Consider the following 19961-nt stretch of genomic DNA (forward strand, 5'->3'; position numbering starts at 1 on the left):
TGTGATCCAGTTTTTAAAAAATGTATCATACAAGCGAAGACGTTACAGATCACAATTAGAAAAACAATACATGTGATGCAGGTAAAATAGATTCCAGGGTCTTGTGGCCTGCTACAAACAGTCACAGACCACATCCAGATTGCGACTGCTCATCACACACGTGCTCTGAAACGGCACCCTTTGCACAGTGATGCACAGCTCCATCATAATTTGCGAAGTAAATTGAATGCTAAGGAAGCTTTAAAAAAAAATGTGACTTGTGCAGTGTTTCCACATCTCTTTGTATGATCATTCAACATTTTTGCAAGCAACATATATTGCAGTGCTCATATTGAAGCTATGCTAAGAGGTCAAAGTGCTTTGCAATCAAGCCATATGTTTGCTTGAGACAAAATTATTTGTCTATATGAAATACTGATAGTTGCAATGACCGTCACTCAACTATGAATCAGCAGCAGATACTTAGCAAGGCATAGCTATGGATAAAAAGCAAAGTGCTATAACCTTGTTTTAAAAAGTATGACTGCCAGCTATGTCACCCACACCGTGGGTAATAATAAGCAGCGCTCAGATGCCTGAGAGTTCGAAGCGCTATATAAATCCAAAATTATTAATAAGTCAAGTACATTTATACTGTCGAGAAAGTGGACCGCTACAACTATCCATTTGATAGCATAATTTGTAAATCTTTACTAATAAAGAAAAACCTCTCACTTTAAACATTTACGTTGCTACATCAAAAGCCAAAGAATAAGTTATTATGGATTTTAAAAACATGCTTTCATTCATAAGTCCTTTTTCCAATGTTATTCTCAAATTAGTTATCTTATATGTAAGTGGGGAAAAATATAAATTAGGATTGTTGCAGTTCACAGCACAATTTCTCTCACCTCAGTGGTTATTTACAGTACAATGGTACCCTGGATAGAGGATTTTAACAGCACAAAATGCCAAATTGGATCCCTAGCCCGTAATAATTTTATATGGGGCAGTAAAGCGCCACACACACAAATTGGTATTGTTTTTTCAGAGTAAAAAGGTTGGTTGCCAGACCCCCCCCGCCCCCATCGTCCCCCCCACTCCTCAAAAAAAAAGTTTCAGTACAATATAGAAGTACTAACCAATTTTCAACTGTAAAGCCTCTGCAAATCTGTAGTGTTGTACTCTATTTTAGGCTTTGATAACAATGCTTCAGGACGAAGAGATTTTTGTCCAACAATTTTAAGGTTAACAAACTTAATCTTAAAGGAATGCTCTGCATGTGGGTCGCGAATGAGTCCAAATATCTGTTCGAAAATACCCAAGCAAAGTGTGCCTCTGTGTACTGTTCCAGCTACCGCAACTACTACTAACCCATGTGGTGAATCTGCACTCTTTACACCTCCAGAATCCAGATTTGGGTAAAGCAAGAGATTCTCCTCTCGCACCAGTGCTAGTAAACGAAGACTTGTCATTGCCGAACCACGATACTCTTCCATATTCTGTTCAGATGTGAGATAATGAAACTTTAGAACAGCATCCTCCCAGAAGTGCTGTGGGCCCCATTCGCCTTTCGGTTGTCCAGACAAAGGATTTTGTGAGTTCAGGAGTGGGTAGAACCAATGGCAGAACTGTATTCCTAGCAAATTGATATCAGCAGGTCCATATTCTTCTGTCTTCTTTTCATAGCTCTGCAGACAGAAAACATGCAGCATGCTGTAAATTACCACCATTTCTGGCAATACAATTTCACAGTTGATTTCAATAGATTTTCCTACAGAGCCTATATAGGCAGTTTACAAACCAATAAGTAGTGAACTGCAGTACATTAGCAAGCATATTGGTTTATGAGCACATATTGGGCCTACACGTAGGTTAAATGCGAAACATTAAAACATGACTACCCTCAATGCCTGAATTGCGACAGGCAAACAGCGTACTGTCAAGAACATATTTTCATATTTCTGACACCAGCAACAGTCCCCTAGATTACAGCAAATCTATATTTCGAATTAAATAAGGTTTTTATTCCTATTACCCATGCATGTGTACATTTATTAACACCTACCATCTGTTTAAAAATCTGTATAAGGATCATTCTTGACCACACTGAAGCAAAAAAAGAAACCGGTACAATCTGAAATGTCACTAAAGTTAGCAATTTTGGGATTTAGAATTGCCAATTACCATGGATTGAAGAAATACATAGAACAACCGAATATGAAAAATCCGTTTCAGGAGGGCACTAGTGAGCCATCACTCAAGACAGCAACGCCCTAGGGTTGTTCTGGCACAACAGTAGCCTACCTTGTAAAATACTGTGCTCCATGGCGATTAAAGACAATTGGGGTGAGCAACATATCTACAGGGTGCCTCGCTGATTCTCCCGAGGACTACTCTCCAGTGGCAACTTGTGACGACAATCCAGAGGCCCAGTCTGAATGTGTGTGGGCTGGCCAGCCTGGAATGCTCCAGCAATAATGCAGGGCCTGGGATGCGGGGAGGGGGGGGGTGGGCTGTCAGTATTGCTGACTTTTCTACACTCCCTTCCTTGATTGGAGGAACTGGCAGTTAAGTCTGCAACTGTGATTGGGGCGTTGATCGCACTTTAGTGGAGTGCTACCGATTAATTTCTAATACTTGGGTCTCACGTGCTGTTTTGCTCAGGTGCAGGGTTATGCTTTGCAAAGATGGCCATCGGTTGCTAGGTAACCAGGACAATTCAGGGAATTTTGGCCCCTTTTTGTCTGGCACAATGTGCATTGATGGTTCAGTGAAGTGCTTGGTTACTAAAGTAACAGTGCAGTGAACTGAACTACCAAGAAATACTAGTGCACATTCCACTGGTGTCATGCAGGTAGCCGTACAAGCCCCTTCTTGAGGCGTTTACCAATTCATGCGAATTAGCCATGGCTTAGAATTAAAGTGCGGTTTGAAAAAGGGCAACGAAAGGTGATGACCCTGTCTCTTACACACAACCCGGCTGTGAATATACCTATTGATGGAAAACGTCAGTTAATTAAAGGACAAGGAAAACATTTCAAAAAATGTCCATGGAGGTGCCGAAAACGGACTACAGGCAGGTGTGGTTTTTCACCAGAATACCAATTGTGAATCTCATTTGCCAAAAACTGAATATAATCAATTGTATTTAATTCGCAATACAAAACTGTAAACAGACGATTCACTTTTTAAAACAAGATCTTTGATTGAACACATGAAGATAAGAAAACAGACTTGAAAATCTGATGTGACACAGTATACATTTGTGATGGGGTTAGTACGTGCGTACTTGTGTCTTGTTTCTAATTAATATTCTGAAATACAGGCACAAGAGTAGAGCAGTTTTGTTGATGACAGACAGCTCTATCATATAAAGAGCCTTTTAGAACCCTTAGGCTTTGATGTGAAAAAGTCACACCAAAGACTTTGGAATATCAGAATATTAATTAGAAACAAGACAAGTACGCACGTACTAACCCCATCACATATGTATACTGTGTCACATCAGATTTTCAAGTCTGTTTTCTTATCTTCATGTGTTCAAAGATCTTTTTTTTAAAAGTGAACTGTCTGTTTTTTACAGTTTTTTTTATTGAGAATTAAATAAAATTGATTTACAGTTTTTAGCAAATGAGATTCACAATTGGTATTGTGGTGAAAAACCACACCTGCCTAGAGTCAGTTTTCGGCACCTCCATGGACATGGTTTGAAATGTTTTCCTTGTCCTTTAATTAACTGACATTTTCCATCAATAGGTATATTAACAGCCGGGTTGTGTGTAAGAGACAGGGTCATCATCTTCGTTGCCCTTTTTCAAACCCCATTCCTGATCCCCGAAGGTGTTTCCCCGAAATAGGATCCTCCTGCCCTTTTCCTTTTAGAATTAAAGTGCTCCACTGCCAATATCGAGAATGCTCTTGGGCTTCTCAATCACTAATAACACATCAAGTTCTAGTCTTTCTTGTTAATGCAGTTAAAAAAAAAAAAAAAAGTCTGTTGGACTCGGACAATGCTTTCATAAAGTATTGTTCAGTCTCGACATGAGTGGGGTGGATACACACTTGATTCGATTAGGTTTTCTTTTCCATTAATCATAGAATATCCTTTAGCCCTCTTAAATCGCAATTTATAAAACGTATACCCCGCTTTCCTTCACAGTGGATAATGGACTTCATTATGAAACAGTGATTCAGAGTGAGGCACCCGAGGACATCAGTATGGAGGAAATAGGAGGACTTTGTGAGCATTGCGGGATGGAAAGTTACAGCCAAGCATGTGAAGGAAGTCCGCGAATCAGTATCTATTAAGCATGAGCTTTACAGAAAGTTCCAAACCATGCATCAGTGTAGAAGAGGCATCTGCTTTGAAGAATTTGTGGGTCTAATCAGCATCTACTGGACGGGAAGGAGGCCTCCTCTTGGGTAAAGGACATGGTGTTCGAGTCTCATAGTTTCTCTGTTTGGTCACAGAGGTTGTGACCTGTATAGGTGGAGGTCTGGTGAGTGGGGCCGGTTGTTGCAGGATTGTTCCGGTAAGAGTGAACTTGTAGCTCTATAGGCTTGTCTTGCAACACTGTCTTTGCCACTAACCGCAAATGATTGCCTGAACTCAGTTGTGCCAACAGAAGACTACTGTTCTGAAAGATGTTAATTGGGAGACTGCAACTTCTAGTTAGTAAATAAAATGTCAAAAAGACAAGAGAACCGGTTAAAACCTCCTGACATATCTTGATATTCTTTATTGCAATAAGGAAACATTGATGAGGTGTAGTGACTCTAGTTCACTCATTTCAGATTGAGCAACTAAAGTTCACATTTTAATCACCTACGATAATGTCGCCTGTCCTAAAAATCAGCTGGAAATTATCATCTACCCAAGTCTCAACCTCAAATGCATCTAATTTCACCACAACGTCGACACTAGTATTAAAACATAAAAAATGTGTCAAAAAGATATTTTATTGTATGTATTGGTGTACACAATGTGACCTCACAATTAACACCCCACCCCCACACAATTGCCTTTATTTGAACACTTAATTCGCCCTAAAACATATTGGACCTGATCACGAGTTGGGCGGTAGCTGCATTTAAGGGTCTGCCCAATCTCGTCTGGTGCGTTTACTCCTCAGCACAGAGCTTGGCGTACACACGCCAGAAAAAATGCCCATTTTCGGTGGTAATTGCGCCAAAAATGCACTATATAGGGACTACCACTTAGCGCACAATCCATGATCCTGTGGTAATACCGCCGGACGGGTGGGCGCAAACGCTAATACCGTCAGGCGGTATCCCAGCTGGGATAGCGCCCAACTCATGATCAGGCCCATTGTAATCAAATGTACTAGCCACATATTTGCATGAAGACGCCAGTAAACACTAGAGGGCAGTGAAGCTACATGAATAGGGGAGATTGTGAAGAAACGAAATACTGATCCGACTAGAAAAAGAGAAGACATTCAGGCCTGACATTGGGTGGAGTAAACAAGGGGCTGGATACCGAGTTGATATTGCAATATTGTAACTCAAAACCTGAAAAAATATGAATATTTATGGGTGGGTTAATACCCAAATTGTATTCTTTGCGAAAGTTGCATTCATCAAGTTTCAATAGCCACTGTTCTAATAATAATTTTCCACAAATTTGAGTTTACGCGTATTTGCTTTAGAAAAACGGCATACTATTACATCAACTTGTTTGCTACTTGCCATTTTGATCCTGGGGACCATAATCCTAAAACAAGTGTGCTTACCTGTGTCACTGGCTTCACGGTGCTCTCTCCTGCTTGCCAGTGTTCCAGTGCACGCTGGATGAGCTGGTTTTTTTCAGCTGTTGGTGGTACGATAACATTTCGCTTTGCAAGGTATTTGAAAATACAGTCTCGATGAACCTTTTTGCGTTTCAGGAGTTCCGTAGCACTCTCGCTGTAAGTCAATATTACACGTATTGTTTCTGTAACAAAAAGGGATAATCATAGGATAAAAACATGTTATTAAAAAAGAGGAGTATCAATTGAAGGCAGGGTGACTTATAAAAAGAAGCATTACATTTGATAATTAATGGTTATTTATTAACGCCACACTACCACCCTCCAAACAGTGAAAGCAATTTTTCAGTCCTTGCCGGAGAGGATGGCATTCCATCTTCCTGGGGACCTTCTTGAAATGTCCTACATTCACAAATACGCTTTATGGGGCCACTGAAAGGACGTTGAATTAAGTACAAGAAAACCGCTTCAGAAACAGGTTTTGTTGATTTAAAAAGAAAAAAAAATAATAATAAAATAAACTATTCAGAGATGACTGCTCAACAGGAGTGGAAAAATGCAATGACTCCCAACTGTCAGTACAGTACATGACGGGATACTTGCGTGCATACCCGCAAGTGGTTTTTCTCTGTTTAACATTACAGGTTAACAGTTTCCTGTTTTTTTTGTTTAAAATTGACGAATTTAGATGAAAACAAGTATGGATGCGTTTTTCTTCACATTGAAATGCTCATTGGAAAAAAAAAATACAAAAAGCTGTTTAATTAGGGTTTTACCTTCATTTTAGGAAGAGAAGAGTCCAAGATCCTGCACTGAGGCAGAAAGATTTACTGCTATAGACAATCCATGATAAAGAACCCACTTAGATTACCTTACTCAACTCAGACCTTTAAACCTGAACTTGCCACTAGCGGTTGATAACGGCCTCGTGACTAGAGGGGCCGAGAGACTTTAATACCAAATTAGTAGCTTGAAACCGGGAAGGTTTACCCCAAGCAACTCATATTCGAATGCTGCAATAGAGGAAACCCTGAGAGAAAAGGAGCACCTAGGCTGCAAATGTCAGAACCATCTACCTTCCCCTCCCAACCCAAGAGAAGTGAAGACTGTTCTGCCAAGGAAGATTTGACTTTTCTCATGCTCATGTACACCGAGACCACTGCTTTTTAAAAAAAAAAAATAAAAAAAAAATGTTAGGGACACCAAGAAGCCTGTTAAAAAACGAACTTCAAAGACCCTTTATTGTTTTGCCCTCAATATCGCAGCCTACAAGGAAAGCGTCTCCTCAAGTCCTTCGACTGTACAGGTCATTGTTTATAGCGATGTTATGCTCACGACAAAATAAAGTGTAAAATGTGTCGTTTTTAAATGCACTGCAGATTTCCTGAAATGGTGCCAAATATAGTATTTTACCCATCAGCCACTCATACGAATTAGTCTGAGAGACAAGTCCATGTCCAATTCCAATAACCAGTGCCTACAACCTTAGTAGCCACAAACTTCACACATCACTTGTATCAACTCCCATGGAGAGGGACGATTTTCAATCCAGAGGCACCAGGAGGACACATTAGAAATGTAATTGTATATGTTTAGCATCTACCTTCAACTATTTCAATGGTGCATAAAAGCCTCAAAATGACTTAATATTTACGCTACAAAAAGCCGTTATTCTTGCCACAAAATTAGGAAATCACTGTCACTATATCCGGTGTGAAACCAAGATGTCTCAAAATGTACGCTTAACACTAGCCGTTGTAGAGCGATTATAGATTTTTAGAAAGTAGGAAATTATGTGCTCTGTACGCGTGTAGAATTGAGGTTGCAAGTAACTTTGTATCAGAAAATACAAACAAATGTTTACCCTGGGTTATAAGTATTTATGTCAATAACAAAAGGTCTCATTTCACCACGTGCAAATCCCCCTGGATTCACCTCAATACCTGGCAGGGAGTGAAGTTAAGATTATATTGGCAAGAGCTATATGTAAACCCCCCCCCCCCCGGAGTATGGGGCATCATCTAGTAAGCAGCAACTAAACATTGCACAACAGAAACTTAAATCCAATCACCTAAAGGGGCTAAAAGCATGGTGTTCAACTTGTAATCATTTTGTTAAATTAGTAAAATAGTTTGGTAGAGCACTTCCTGAAAGGTCTGCATGCAAGGACTAAGAAAGGGCAAAGTGAGTCCCATGTCGCTCATGGCTCAAAAGTAAAACTTAAATTCACTGCAAACAGCATGACCTGCTGGATGGCAAGTGCTGAAAATACAGCGATTAAGGCGGATCTATGATTATTGCGACGGCCGAAAATGCGACTTTTTTTAACCCCTTAACACCACATATATATATATGCGCAGGTCCTCCCTCCATATTAATATTATATTCTATACCCCCGTATATATATATATATTTGTCGAAAAAACAAAAGAAAGTATTAACAGAAATTGCGAAGCTTGATAAATATATAATACAACCGGCTGATAAGGGTTGCAACATAGTCATCATGAACAAACACGACTATATTACTGAAGCTTACAAACAATTGAACGATGTGAAATGTTATGAACGACTAAAGATCAATCCCATTAAGCAATTGGAAAATGATGTATGGACTTTCGTAACTAAATGGCAAAAGGCAGACATTCTTGATGAGGAAATGGTGAAATTTCTATTTTCCAAGAACTCAATAACTCCCTACCATCTACTTCCTCCCAAAGATCCATAAGAACCCTCTTAAGCCACCTGACAGACCGATTGTGACACGGTGCGGGTCACTCTTGAAGAATATGTCTCAGTTTATAGATGAGGTTCTTTGTACTTTCGTTACTACACTACCATCATATGTTAGGGACACAACAGATTTCTTACTGAAAATTGACGAACTTCCTTGGGAACCTACCTATATACTGGCAACCATGGACGTTGTGTCCCTTTACACGTCTATTAAACATCATGATGGGATCTCCGCCTGTCAATACTTCCTCAACACAAGATCATTTAAATCATTTACAACATTCTCAGATGATCTTAGAGATGATCAATATATGCTTGAATAATAATGTTTTCATATTAAATAATGACCTTTTCTGCCAAACTCAAGGAACTGCGATGGGCACGACATTCGCACCATCATATGCGAACTTAATGATGGGATATTGGGAAAAAACAAACTTATGGGCAGAAATTGATGAAAAGTACAGTGAAAAAAATTGTGTTGTGGCTTCGTTACATCGACGATTTGTTTGTAATTTGGGGCGGCTCCGCTGAATTGTGGTGTGAATTTGTTAAATTACTTATCAACAATGTAAATCTTGAATTTACGGAACACCACAGTCGCACATCTGTTGTATTTCTGGATGTGGAAGTCAAGATAGAGGAGCAAAAAATTGAGTCCTGCCTTTACAGATAAATCACAGGTGCTAACATCCCGCTACACTCAAATAGTGCCCATCCTAAGACTCTTCTATGGAGTATTCCATATGGAGTGTTTATCCGCATCAGACGCAACTGCAGCAAAATTGTGGATTTTGATTTAGCCAGCAGAGTAACAGCTCATAACTTCCTACAACAGCAGTACCCAAAAGAAATCATTGAAAGGGCATATCTAAAAGGTCCGAGAAAAGAATAGACACAAAATGTTAACATCTAAGAAGGACCCAGCAAAAGAAGAGGAGCAAAACACCACCAGACTAATTTTGACATTTGGAAGCCACGCAGGTATCATTAAATGGATAGTTAATAAGTACTGGAAAGTGCTGAAAGCCGACAAACATATAGGTGGTATGCTACACAACTATACTGATATTACCTATCGTAAAAGCGCCTCCATAAAAGACTTGCTGGTGAAAAACTACATGTCCGTGGAAAGGAATGATATGAATACTAATTGGCTTTCCTCAACAGGAGTTGGCTTCTTTAAATGTACCAGATTTAAGATTTGCAAATTGGCAAAGAATTGCAAAAGTTATGAGCATCCAATATTGAAACACCTGGTCTACATTAACAGCAACATTACATGTGAATCTGAACTGGTGGTGTATGCTTTGATGTGCCCATGTCTAAAATGGTACGTTGGAAGTACAAAATGCAAGCTTAAAGTATGCATCTTACAACATGTTAGAGCCATTATCAATAAGGACTGTTCTTACCCCATGGCCAAACATTTTTCGGAAGTGCACAATGCCGACCCAGCCTATCTCACGTTTTTTGGCATACATAAGATCATTCCAGGTCCCAAGGGTGGTGATAACGAGAGAACACTCCGTAAAGAAGAGACTAAGTACATTTTAGATTTTGAGAGTAAGACGCCGTTGGGACATAATATTGATGAGGAGCTTTTCACCTTCTTGGGGACATAAGGACTATACTGAATATGATACAGTACCCCAAGTAGCTCATCCATGTTAATGACCTTATATTATAACTTTATATGTTGGATTTGTTGTGAATGTTTTCTCTTCTTTCCTTTTTTACTTATCACTTTTAATCTTTCACTTTTTTATGGTGACTTTCAATTTGACTCAAATTTTGAACTGATTTGGCAAACCTATGGACATAAGGAAGCATTTTTTGATGACAAACCTATTTTAGCATGGTATTTGAATAGTGGTATCTTTATACATTTTTTAGACATCTGATGTTTTCATAATAGTGCGATTATAGATTCAGTTCAGTGTTGGGATTCTGGTACTCCTTGCTTTGTGTATGCATTTGGCACTTTAGAGCATTTCTCTCCCTTATATCTATATTTGACATCACTAAGTCAAAGGATAGTAAATATAGGAATATATCATCGCAAAGGTAGTATTTGAGGTAGACTATTAGTATGTGACATTGTAAGATATCTGGTTCTTTGTGTTGTATTTTGCAAGAGAAAAATCTTTTTATTGTATTGAAGTATTTTAGAGAACGTCAGTAGCTTGCACTATGCACTTTATAAAATGACAATATTGCTCTTTTTACTGTGAACCTATCCATATCATACGAATGCATTTTTTGCACATAAGCACTATGCACTTTATATTCTTACAACACTACTTAGTGTCATACCAATCTTATTCACATACATCCCAATTATGATGGTGATATGTATTTATAGTGACTACCTCGGTCTGCAATTATTTTCTGCAGACTTCATAGGATTATGTCATCTTTGCTTTGGTATTTCTAAGGGAAGAGATTGCTCCATGCCCACGCACTCGGCAAATGTTTTCCTTTTTCTATATTTATGAGATATGAGGAATGCATTTACCATAAAGGATTTGGCTAATGTGTTCTTGGTTTCCAAATAGGAGCTACTTTCTTCATTCTTGGTTCTTACAAAAAATCAAGTCCACAACACTATGCTAACAATATGGCAGCACGGATGTTTAAGCATTGTTTTTCCAATTATGGACTGTACTATATATGACTGCTCAATTTAAAAACAATATTAATATTGTAATGTGATTAATTGTATTTGCCTTGCTATAGTTTCAAAGGCAGGTTTTGTCTGTAAACACATGTGCATGTTATTGGCAATGTGCATCAGTAGCCCAAGCCAAGATGGCTAACTGCCATTACTTTGGGTCTAGAAGTCACCTTTTCTATGTTTCTCACTGAGGTGGGTGTGTTTTTTATACAAACTAACTTCCTGTGGGTGATGAGTGACTGAACAAGCCACTGGGTAGTGGTGAAACGCATCAGGCTGCCGTTTGGCTAGAAAACTTTTACTGGGAGATTCTTTTTAAATTGCTGCAAATGGAAAAAAAGGTTGTTGCATACAATACAACCGGAGTTGCAGTGTTTGCTGTTGGTTTCGGAGGGACAGGGCCTCCGTATCCTTGTCCTTTACTGCTTTTTATCGTGTGTTCTGTCATGTTTTCCGCACAGGAGTTCATGTGGGACTCCTGGCGGTGCAGCTCTCTTTTGGTTTGGTGTACAGACACATGGGATAGCGTTATGGCACCCATGGGTGGGGGTACAACCCTGTGCCCCTAGTGTATGTTTTTGAGCACCTCACCATGGCCCACAGCGCAGGGTATGGGCTGGTGGCATCTCCATGCTGAATTTGAAAGGTGCTCAGAGTATCCTCCATTTTGGGATACCCAGGCCCTGCCACTGGAATCAGTTGATTCCTGATAGGAAACAAGATGGCCCCTGTGGCCTCTTGCTTTCTATTGCCTGTTACCTTGTTTTCCCAAAGTCCTGGGAAGCCCTGACCCTGTCCCTTCCCTCTGACTGTCTGTTGGGTGGAAGTTCCATATATGGTGTTGTTGTGAAGTCCAGGCCAGACTGGCTGGAGTCTTCCCAGTGACTGTATGTTGTGGGTACACCCTGTGGGTGGGACCTGGGTGAATGGAGCATGTGACGAATACGCATTCTGTGTTGTGGGTGTCTAGTACCTGGTGTTTGACACAATGATAGACAGTCCTGCCCGAAACGGGCATGAATGCAGTGTGGAGTGTTGAATGGCTGGGTACTTGTTCCAATATACATAACTTGTTGTGAGTGTCTGGAGAGAAGTGAATGGCCTCAATGCACTATGCACCCGATTGGCTGCCTGCCTGCATGAATGCTCTTCTGACCGATGATCCAGCAGAATGAATGGGAGATCAACTAGTATATCTGGGGGCCTCTCACTCCTAGAATTCGTGTTCAGAAGCTGAAGTCCACTACGAAGAGTAACTGGGGTAAACCTGAAGCTTAACCTTGAAGCCCTGCTAGAAGAGAAGTCTTGCTGCTGCTCTACTTCCATCGATCTGAAAGCTGCTGTGTCTCCAAGGACTGCCCCAGAGAGGACCTTGTAAGGCGCCCTCTTCCCGAGCTACGAGGGACCATCGTACACCAGCTGATCTTTGCCAAAGCTCCCTGATAGACAGACCTACGACAGGCTGCCGACCGGAGACGGGGACTGCCGCGGAATCCCAAGGAGAAGCACCTGGACTGTTGTCCGCCACTGTCGACGACCACCGTTGCCGACTGGAGCCGCCATGCTCCCGTTTGCCTAAGAACTTCATTTGATCCAAGGACGCTCTCGTCTGCATCGCCGCCCGCTTTAGCCCGCTAGAGATGGCCCGACCGTCGACGCGCCGAGGAGCATCCGCTGGTGGGTTTCTCGCCACCTAAAGACCACAGAGACGCCGACAACTCAATGCCCTTGCTGGGCCACAGTTCTTCCATTATCTCTTTGCAGTCAAGAACTATTGTCACCAAGGTGCCCCGCACGCCTCTTCCTTGCAGGACGCCAACCATCCGTCGTCGACGAGCACCGCTAGGAACGAAGCTGCCACTTCACCGCCGTAGTTCTCCGTCGGACGTTCTACGACCTGTGACTCCTGCCTTAAAGAGAAGGCACTCAAGAAGGGCCGTCGATTTCCCGTCGACGAACACTACAATTCCAGGTACATTGGGGCTGTAGAACTATTGTAGAGGGAAATAAGACTCAGAACAATATATGGACTGGGCTTGCGATACATCTTTGCTTTACAGGTTGCCAAGGTAGGCGGGGGGGGGGGGGGGGTGGAGGGGTGGGGGGGTCAGGGGGAATCTCCACACAGAACTGGCCTAGGTGGTAGAGGTATTGTTCAACCATCTTGCTTTCCCTCCTCTTTCTAATGCTGGTTTCTTCTTTACTTTATCCGTGTGACATTCTGACAGTATAGTTGATATAGTTGATGCACTTTAATGAGATCTGATAGTATTTGTGGTACCACTTTAGAACTGTATATATTTACCATTGTTGATTTTCTGAGTACAAAGTGAGTTATTGTGATAGTGTACATAACCTTGAATATTAATTATATAAAGACTGTGTTTTAACCAATACAGTGTGTGGACATTCCTTTGTTGGGGCTTGGGGACTACACTGTACTTAGGAACCAGCCTGCATCACCTCCTGATAAGCTAGGCCTTGATTACTCGACCACGTACCAACAAAAGAGAATCTTGGCTGGAGTCCTCTGTGCCTCTCCTCTACCATATAGAGAGCAGAAGTACAGACACCCCTCTCCAGTCTTTACAGGGGTCCAAAAAGAAAGTTGCCATTTTCGGCCATCGTAACTGTGAGGGTGACATTTAATACGATTCCATTAAGGTAACACCGGGTTTACCACAATGTAACTGCATGCCTTTTCCGGTTAATTGTTTCGTGCCAAATTACGGTGAGTGCAACCTGGAGAGAGTTGCCACAACCAGTGTCTACATTGTTCTATGGGAATTATCAGGTCAGGTGACCTGGCCTTCAAAGTGTGGGACGGTGTCACAATGCTGCAGTTTTCTTTTGTTTCCAATATTTCTCCTCAGGCACAATCACCCTGCGCAACGGACATGCTGCCAACTACATAGCCTATGCCCAGCAGGTGGTGCAAAGTCTCGTCTGCCCCCCCACCCCTAGGGGGATTCCACCAGGCCCATCACTCTCGATCGGGCGGGGCAGGTGCTCTATTGTGAATTAATGCGTAAGCCAAGAGCATTCCCCACTTCTGAAAGGAGGTTTGGGGCTGGTTCTCCATACAGTAAAAACATCTTGGAGGCTACCAGAGGCATGTCGACTAGTCTTCCGCCGGAGGATGATAGCAAAGCTATCAAGGCTCTTGTCACCAGGAGCAGCGTCTGAAGCAGGCTGGTTGTATACTTCACCCAGGTGATTGAGCTATCTCCTACAAGAGAAGGTGTTTTGTAATGTTCAGCTGTCTGCAACATCTGTCTTAACAAATGTGTGGCACCGTAGGTCAAAAGGCAGACTTGAGGATAAACATAATTGTTCCACGCATGGTGAAGAAAATTAAGGTACTGAATGAGCACTTTTAGTACTTAACTTGCAATCAAATCTATAACGTGAAAAGGTCATGAAGGAACCAAATCAAGGGGGCATGGCTTGGCGCGCATGGTGTGAGGAAGCTGTAGCACCGGGCTCCAGCCGAGATCCTGGAAGAAGACCCTTAAGAGACGGCGAACTGACATAGGACCGACAGGAAAATACATTAAACACCAGCGGAGACGCTTCTCCACGTACTGGAACGACGAATGGGAGAAATCGGAGCTCAAAACTGCAGTGGATGCTCCTGCGAAGTCACATCCCCCCCTGGCCAAACCAAAATGGCGGGGGCGGCTGCGGACTGCAATTGAACTGGGGGGGTGGGGGCGAGGGCAGTACAACGACGCAGCAGAGCGGATCTGACGGTGGGGGATCGAAGAGGACCTGGTAATAAGCAGCCCAACTCCGTGTGCCGTGGGGGAGACCCTGCGTGGAGGTTTCCCCAGAGCAGACCAGGAAGGTAAAGAGGGCTATGCGACGTAGCAGAGACGGGAGTTGAGCCAAGCAATACGGCTGCCCCTCGGGGGGGTGGGGTGGGGAGTACTGCCTCTGCAACGACCCGCGCCTGCTGAGACAAAGAGGATCCCTTGGCGGGCACAGTACAAGTGAACGACGCACAGACAAGGAGAGCGGGTGCCCTGACCCCCCTGGGCAAGGAGCATGCAGGGAGCTTGTGCCGAAACGGGGCAGTACACGCCCGATATCCAGGGCGGTGCAGAGCCGGGGACGGCAGCAGACGCCCGGCACGGGCCCCACTTCGACCCTCATCAGAGGGTTGAACGGAGCCACTCTAGGGGTGGAATAACAACGGACCTGGCGTGCCCGAGTGGCATGAAGTAAGACCCAAGCAGAGAAATGGATGAGCCACAAGCTGGCCATTGACCAGCACGAAGGATCCCACGGGCTGGTCACCAACACTGAGGAGACCCCCAGAATGACTGAGAAGCAACAGCGGACGAGCAGAGGCGGAAGAGAAGCAAGACAGCCAAGGGCTACCTGGCCGTACGAGGTAAGAGGCACAGCTAGCGAAAAGGCAGCAACACAAACTATAATTGGGGCACTGGCACATAGATTCCCCCTGGGGGCACGAACAGACAGTACTGGAGCGCCTGAGCACCCCACGAGCACCCAACCACATAGACCAGCTCTGATAAACAACTGGAGACAGCAGCAATGGAGAACGCATAAGGCGGACACGGTGAACATGCCCCGGAACCACAGGGTGGCCAACCACCATTGGGACACGCACTACAATACCACGCAGCACTAGCCCAGGGGCCTACATTGCAGCACAACTAACAGTCAAATAAGAGAACTCTGGCAGCGACCAAAGCGACGCCTCGTAGGGTCACATGTCATAGCGGCCCAACACGAAACAAACGTGAGCTCCCATCAGAGTCAATGAGTTACAGAGTAGCAGAGTACGCGCAGTAAGACCTTCCTGGCAACTAACATCGATCATAGTGCACGCCTGGAAGCCTACTTCGCAGACTGAACTAAACCTGAGGCGCATGAGAAGAGACAGAAGGACAAAAGTGTTCTAAGGTTAGCACAGAACGACGAAGGCCTGGTAGCAGAGCCGTAAAGTTAGGCGGGGCACAAAAATGAAGAAACAGAGCCTCGGCACATAAGGGGCGCACAAAACTGGAGATCAAGACGCACCAAAGCTGAAAGGTGTTGCCGCTACAGGAAGAAATCAGAAGCGACATAATCCAAAACCCTGTATACCCGCACTGTTGGGGAGCGGCCTTTCCCCTGCTGTGTGGTACTGACGGCGCCACCAAATAGCCTGCCTCACAGCACTAAGAAAAACATGCATTCCACTAAAGATAAAGACAAAACAAAGGTGACAATTATGGACTCATTTGCGGCATCCAGCTCGAAATCCAAGACAAAAGGGGAAGTGACTATGCCGGAGGCCCAAAAATCAGAAGAAACAGACAGTCGAGACATGCAGGTGCTAGAGGCAATTGCAGCCCTAAAGGTCATTCAGCGACACTAAAATCGATGAGGAAAAAAAACAGACATGCAACTAATGAGGCACGATGCAAGGAATTTGACAGAGAGGGTGACAGTAACTGAAGCTGGGCTGCTAGAAACAACCGAGACTACAACAGACCTGAAGACCAAGTAACTGACCTGGAAAGGAAGGTCAGGGCGCTGGAGGCACGAGCAGAGGAGGCAGAAGGGCGGGCCAGACACAGTAATATCAGGCTGCTAGGAATCCCGGAAGGGATGGAGGGTCTGAACCCAACAAAATTTGTGGAGTACCTACTGCAGCAAGAAATAGGCGCTTCGCGATGGAGAGCGCTCACAGATCCCTCCAGAAAAAAACCCGCCGGGCTCACACCCCCGCCCAATGATTGCGAAAATCCTTAATTTCCAAGATAGAGAAATTATACTCAGGTACTCGAGAGAAGGCGGGGTAATAGAACGAGGATACTCCAAAATAACCATATATCCCGACTACACCCAGGCTGTACAGAGAGCAAGGAACTCCTATGTCCCGATAAAGGCAAGACTCAGGCAACTGAACTTTAAATACATGTTACTATATCCCTCAAGACTGAAGGTGATATATAAAGGGCAAGCAATATTCTTAGAGACCCCACCGGCAGCCAATATGTGGCTGGAGCACAACAACCTGGCGGATAGGAGGAAACAAAACAATTGAAACATGCTGCGGCTGGGGGGGGAGGAAGGGGGGGACAGGCGTGGAAAGAGGAGTCCATTTGAAAAAGAACATCCTTATCTGAAAAAAGTTTAAAGATATGTAACGACCGCGAGAGTAATCAACATACGGCTGGAATGGAGCTGGGCGACCCAACCTGTAAACTGACACCCAACCCACGGAATGACCGGTGCGGGCATGTTGCCGGCAATGCAGTCGCTGGGCGCAACAAGTTGGTTTGTGTCATTTGTTGTTGTTTTTTTATATTGTTTAGATGTCTTCAAAAGGGGATGTGGCGGATGGAGGATGTCCATGCTCGGTGCCAACAACTGGCTAGGAACATGACGGGGAGGGGTCTAGAGGGCCATCACTGCGACTATGGCCGTGCAACTTAAAGTCCTGACGTGGAATGTGCCTGGGATGGGCACCGACATGCGCAGAAACAGAATCAAATCCTACCTCTGTAGGAAGAAAGTAGACATAGCCCTACTCCAAGAGACCCATCTCACAGCGGAAGCCATGGCCAAACTAGAAGAAAGCTGGGGGGGCCAAAGTCACAGGGCTGCCTACTCCAAATACGCTAGAGGAGTGTTCACTTGGATAGGCCCGGGAGTTCCCTTCAGATTCTTGGGGAAGGAGGTGGATGCAGAGGGCAGATACCTGTTACGCTCCCCTGGTTCCCACAGGGGCGTCGATCAGACCCGGACAGCTGCGGTCTCCACCAACGTGATGCGTAGTGAAGAGAGGACAGCCTGGACTGGCCCGCCTAATCTTGTCTGCTGGACTCGTAGAAGTATTCTCCTGCAAGTGGAGAAAGGGATTTAGCCACCCGTGGACTTTAGTGATGCCCCCCCACGACCTCCAACTGTTCTCGTTCTCCCCACTAATCACCTCCGATATCCCCTCTTGGTAACCTCACCTTATGTTTTTAAATGATGAGCTCTCCATCCTGCACGGCATGCAGGGGCACGTAGATAGCAGTTACTTCACTGGTTTGAAGGTACTGGAGGAGTTCCGCAGGAATGTTGACTCCAGGGTCTATAAAGTTCAAAGAGTTCAATATGTCCGATGTTCACTCTTGTTCCAGTCTCTCGTTAGGGTGCAGCTGGGTCCAAAAGAATATTGCCTGGAGGCAGCTGATGGCGTTCAGGTAAGAGTCTGTATTACCAAACACTGTCTGGTAAAAGTTGCATGAATTTAACTTGCTGTTTTTTCTCCCTTTATAGGTGCGGCATAGAAAGATGCAGCGAATTAAAGGAGAATACCTCCGGTGGTAAAGCAGGTAAGCCTATGGTGGCAAAGAGATTGTCTTTGTCGGTTTTCTCAGCTCACCTCGTTATTCCTTTTGTTTTCCTCCCAGGTGCTGGTTTTCGACGAAGAAAATGATGGGGGCAGCGCCGAGTTGAAAGATGCGGTGGACTGGTGAGTATAACGCGGCGCTGCTGCTGGCGAAGCGACGCGTGCTGAAATAATGTCCTTTCCAGGCTCGGAGATGTGCTGGGTCCGGAAACAGGTAAAGAATCAAATAATGTCCGTGATCTAACCTCTTCCTTTCTTTTCCTTTTGTCTAGGAGCTCCGGATTTGAGGCAGGCGTGGCAGAAGACTGGATGCTGACTTGCAGACACGGTGAGCGTTACGCTGCTGGATGCAGAATAACACAAAGCATGAGCTGCTGTTCGGGCATAGTTTAAATAGCCTGCAAAGTAGTCCCAGGTAAGAAGATCCCCAGATCCACACCCGAGTAAAAACTAGTCCCTGTCCAGGCCTCACGTTGGCGTGGACTCATTTGCAGCATGGCTTGCATAAGGTAAGTTAAGTCTATGAGCCTGGCGCCTAAGGGCTGTTGGGGTTTTAATGAGTATCTGGATGCCTGCTCCCGGGGCTGATGGACTCGATCCGGATGCCCGGGGGTAGACATCATGACAATACCTGGCATTATGGGGCGTAATTGAACAAGTTGAGATCTGCATTGAAAACTCATATTTCCCCAATCATGGCATACCTGCACACATCCACACACTATATCCTAAACTATTCTGGCGCCGGGAGGCTTTATACATCTGGGGTGGAGACTTTAATTGCGTGAGTGACACTGCTCTGGACAGATCTGAACCACCACGAATCCGAGCAGAAGCGGCCCTGTAGGCATTGAACACCGTGGTAGAACAACTAGACCTAGTCGATGCTTGGAGAGAACATCACCCCACGATCAGAGCTTATTCACACTACTCCTCGCCACATGGATTGCACACACAAATAGATTACCTCTTCGTAGACAGAGCATACTGGCACAAGTGGAAACAATACAATACATGGGCAGGACAATATCTTACCACTCACCATTGCTAATGCACTGGGCTATGGCAGGCCCCAGCCCTCCCATACCACTATGGCGTATGCCCACGTAAGCACTCACTGATAGGGCCTTCAAGGGGGAGCTAGGGGAAAGAAACTGGAGGAATACATCACGATCAACCAGGGTAGAGTAGACCGCTGGAGCACGGTGTGGGAAGCCTTGAAGGTAGTAATACATGGGAAGTCAGTGCAGGTGCAGGGGGCATTATGAGAATGCTGAAAGGGGAACTAGAGAAACAAGAGGAGGACATACAACAGTTGGAAGCCACTAGCCTGGGAACCCGGGAGGAGGAAACAAAACTAGCAGAAGCCAGAATAGTTTGCCAGGAAGCATGGGGGAGGCTGTCCAAGTTTGATTATGTAACTCGCACCACCAGAACACAC

The 19961-nt window shown here is 44.3% G+C and overlaps 1 protein-coding gene across 1 annotated transcript in view; it reads right to left on the minus strand.

The window, feature by feature from the left end:
* Positions 1 to 665: 665 nt before the first annotated feature.
* The window catches only part of C7PH3orf38 (chromosome 7p C3orf38 homolog), a 54878-nt gene continuing 35582 nt past the window's right edge, over positions 666 to 19961 (minus strand). The window contains exons 2-3 of the mRNA XM_069636773.1: positions 5736 to 5935; positions 666 to 1670 (exon numbers count right to left, since the gene is read on the minus strand). Coding sequence (XP_069492874.1) covers positions 1128 to 1670; positions 5736 to 5935 — 743 coding nt within the window. The 3' untranslated portion in view covers positions 666 to 1127. The remainder of the gene's footprint in view (positions 1671 to 5735; positions 5936 to 19961) is intronic.

The sequence above is a fragment of the Ambystoma mexicanum genome, chromosome 7p (assembly GCF_040938575.1).
Source record: "Ambystoma mexicanum isolate Mex_15411 chromosome 7p, UKY_AmexF1_1, whole genome shotgun sequence".
NCBI classification, from domain to species: Eukaryota; Metazoa; Chordata; class Amphibia; order Caudata; family Ambystomatidae; genus Ambystoma; species Ambystoma mexicanum.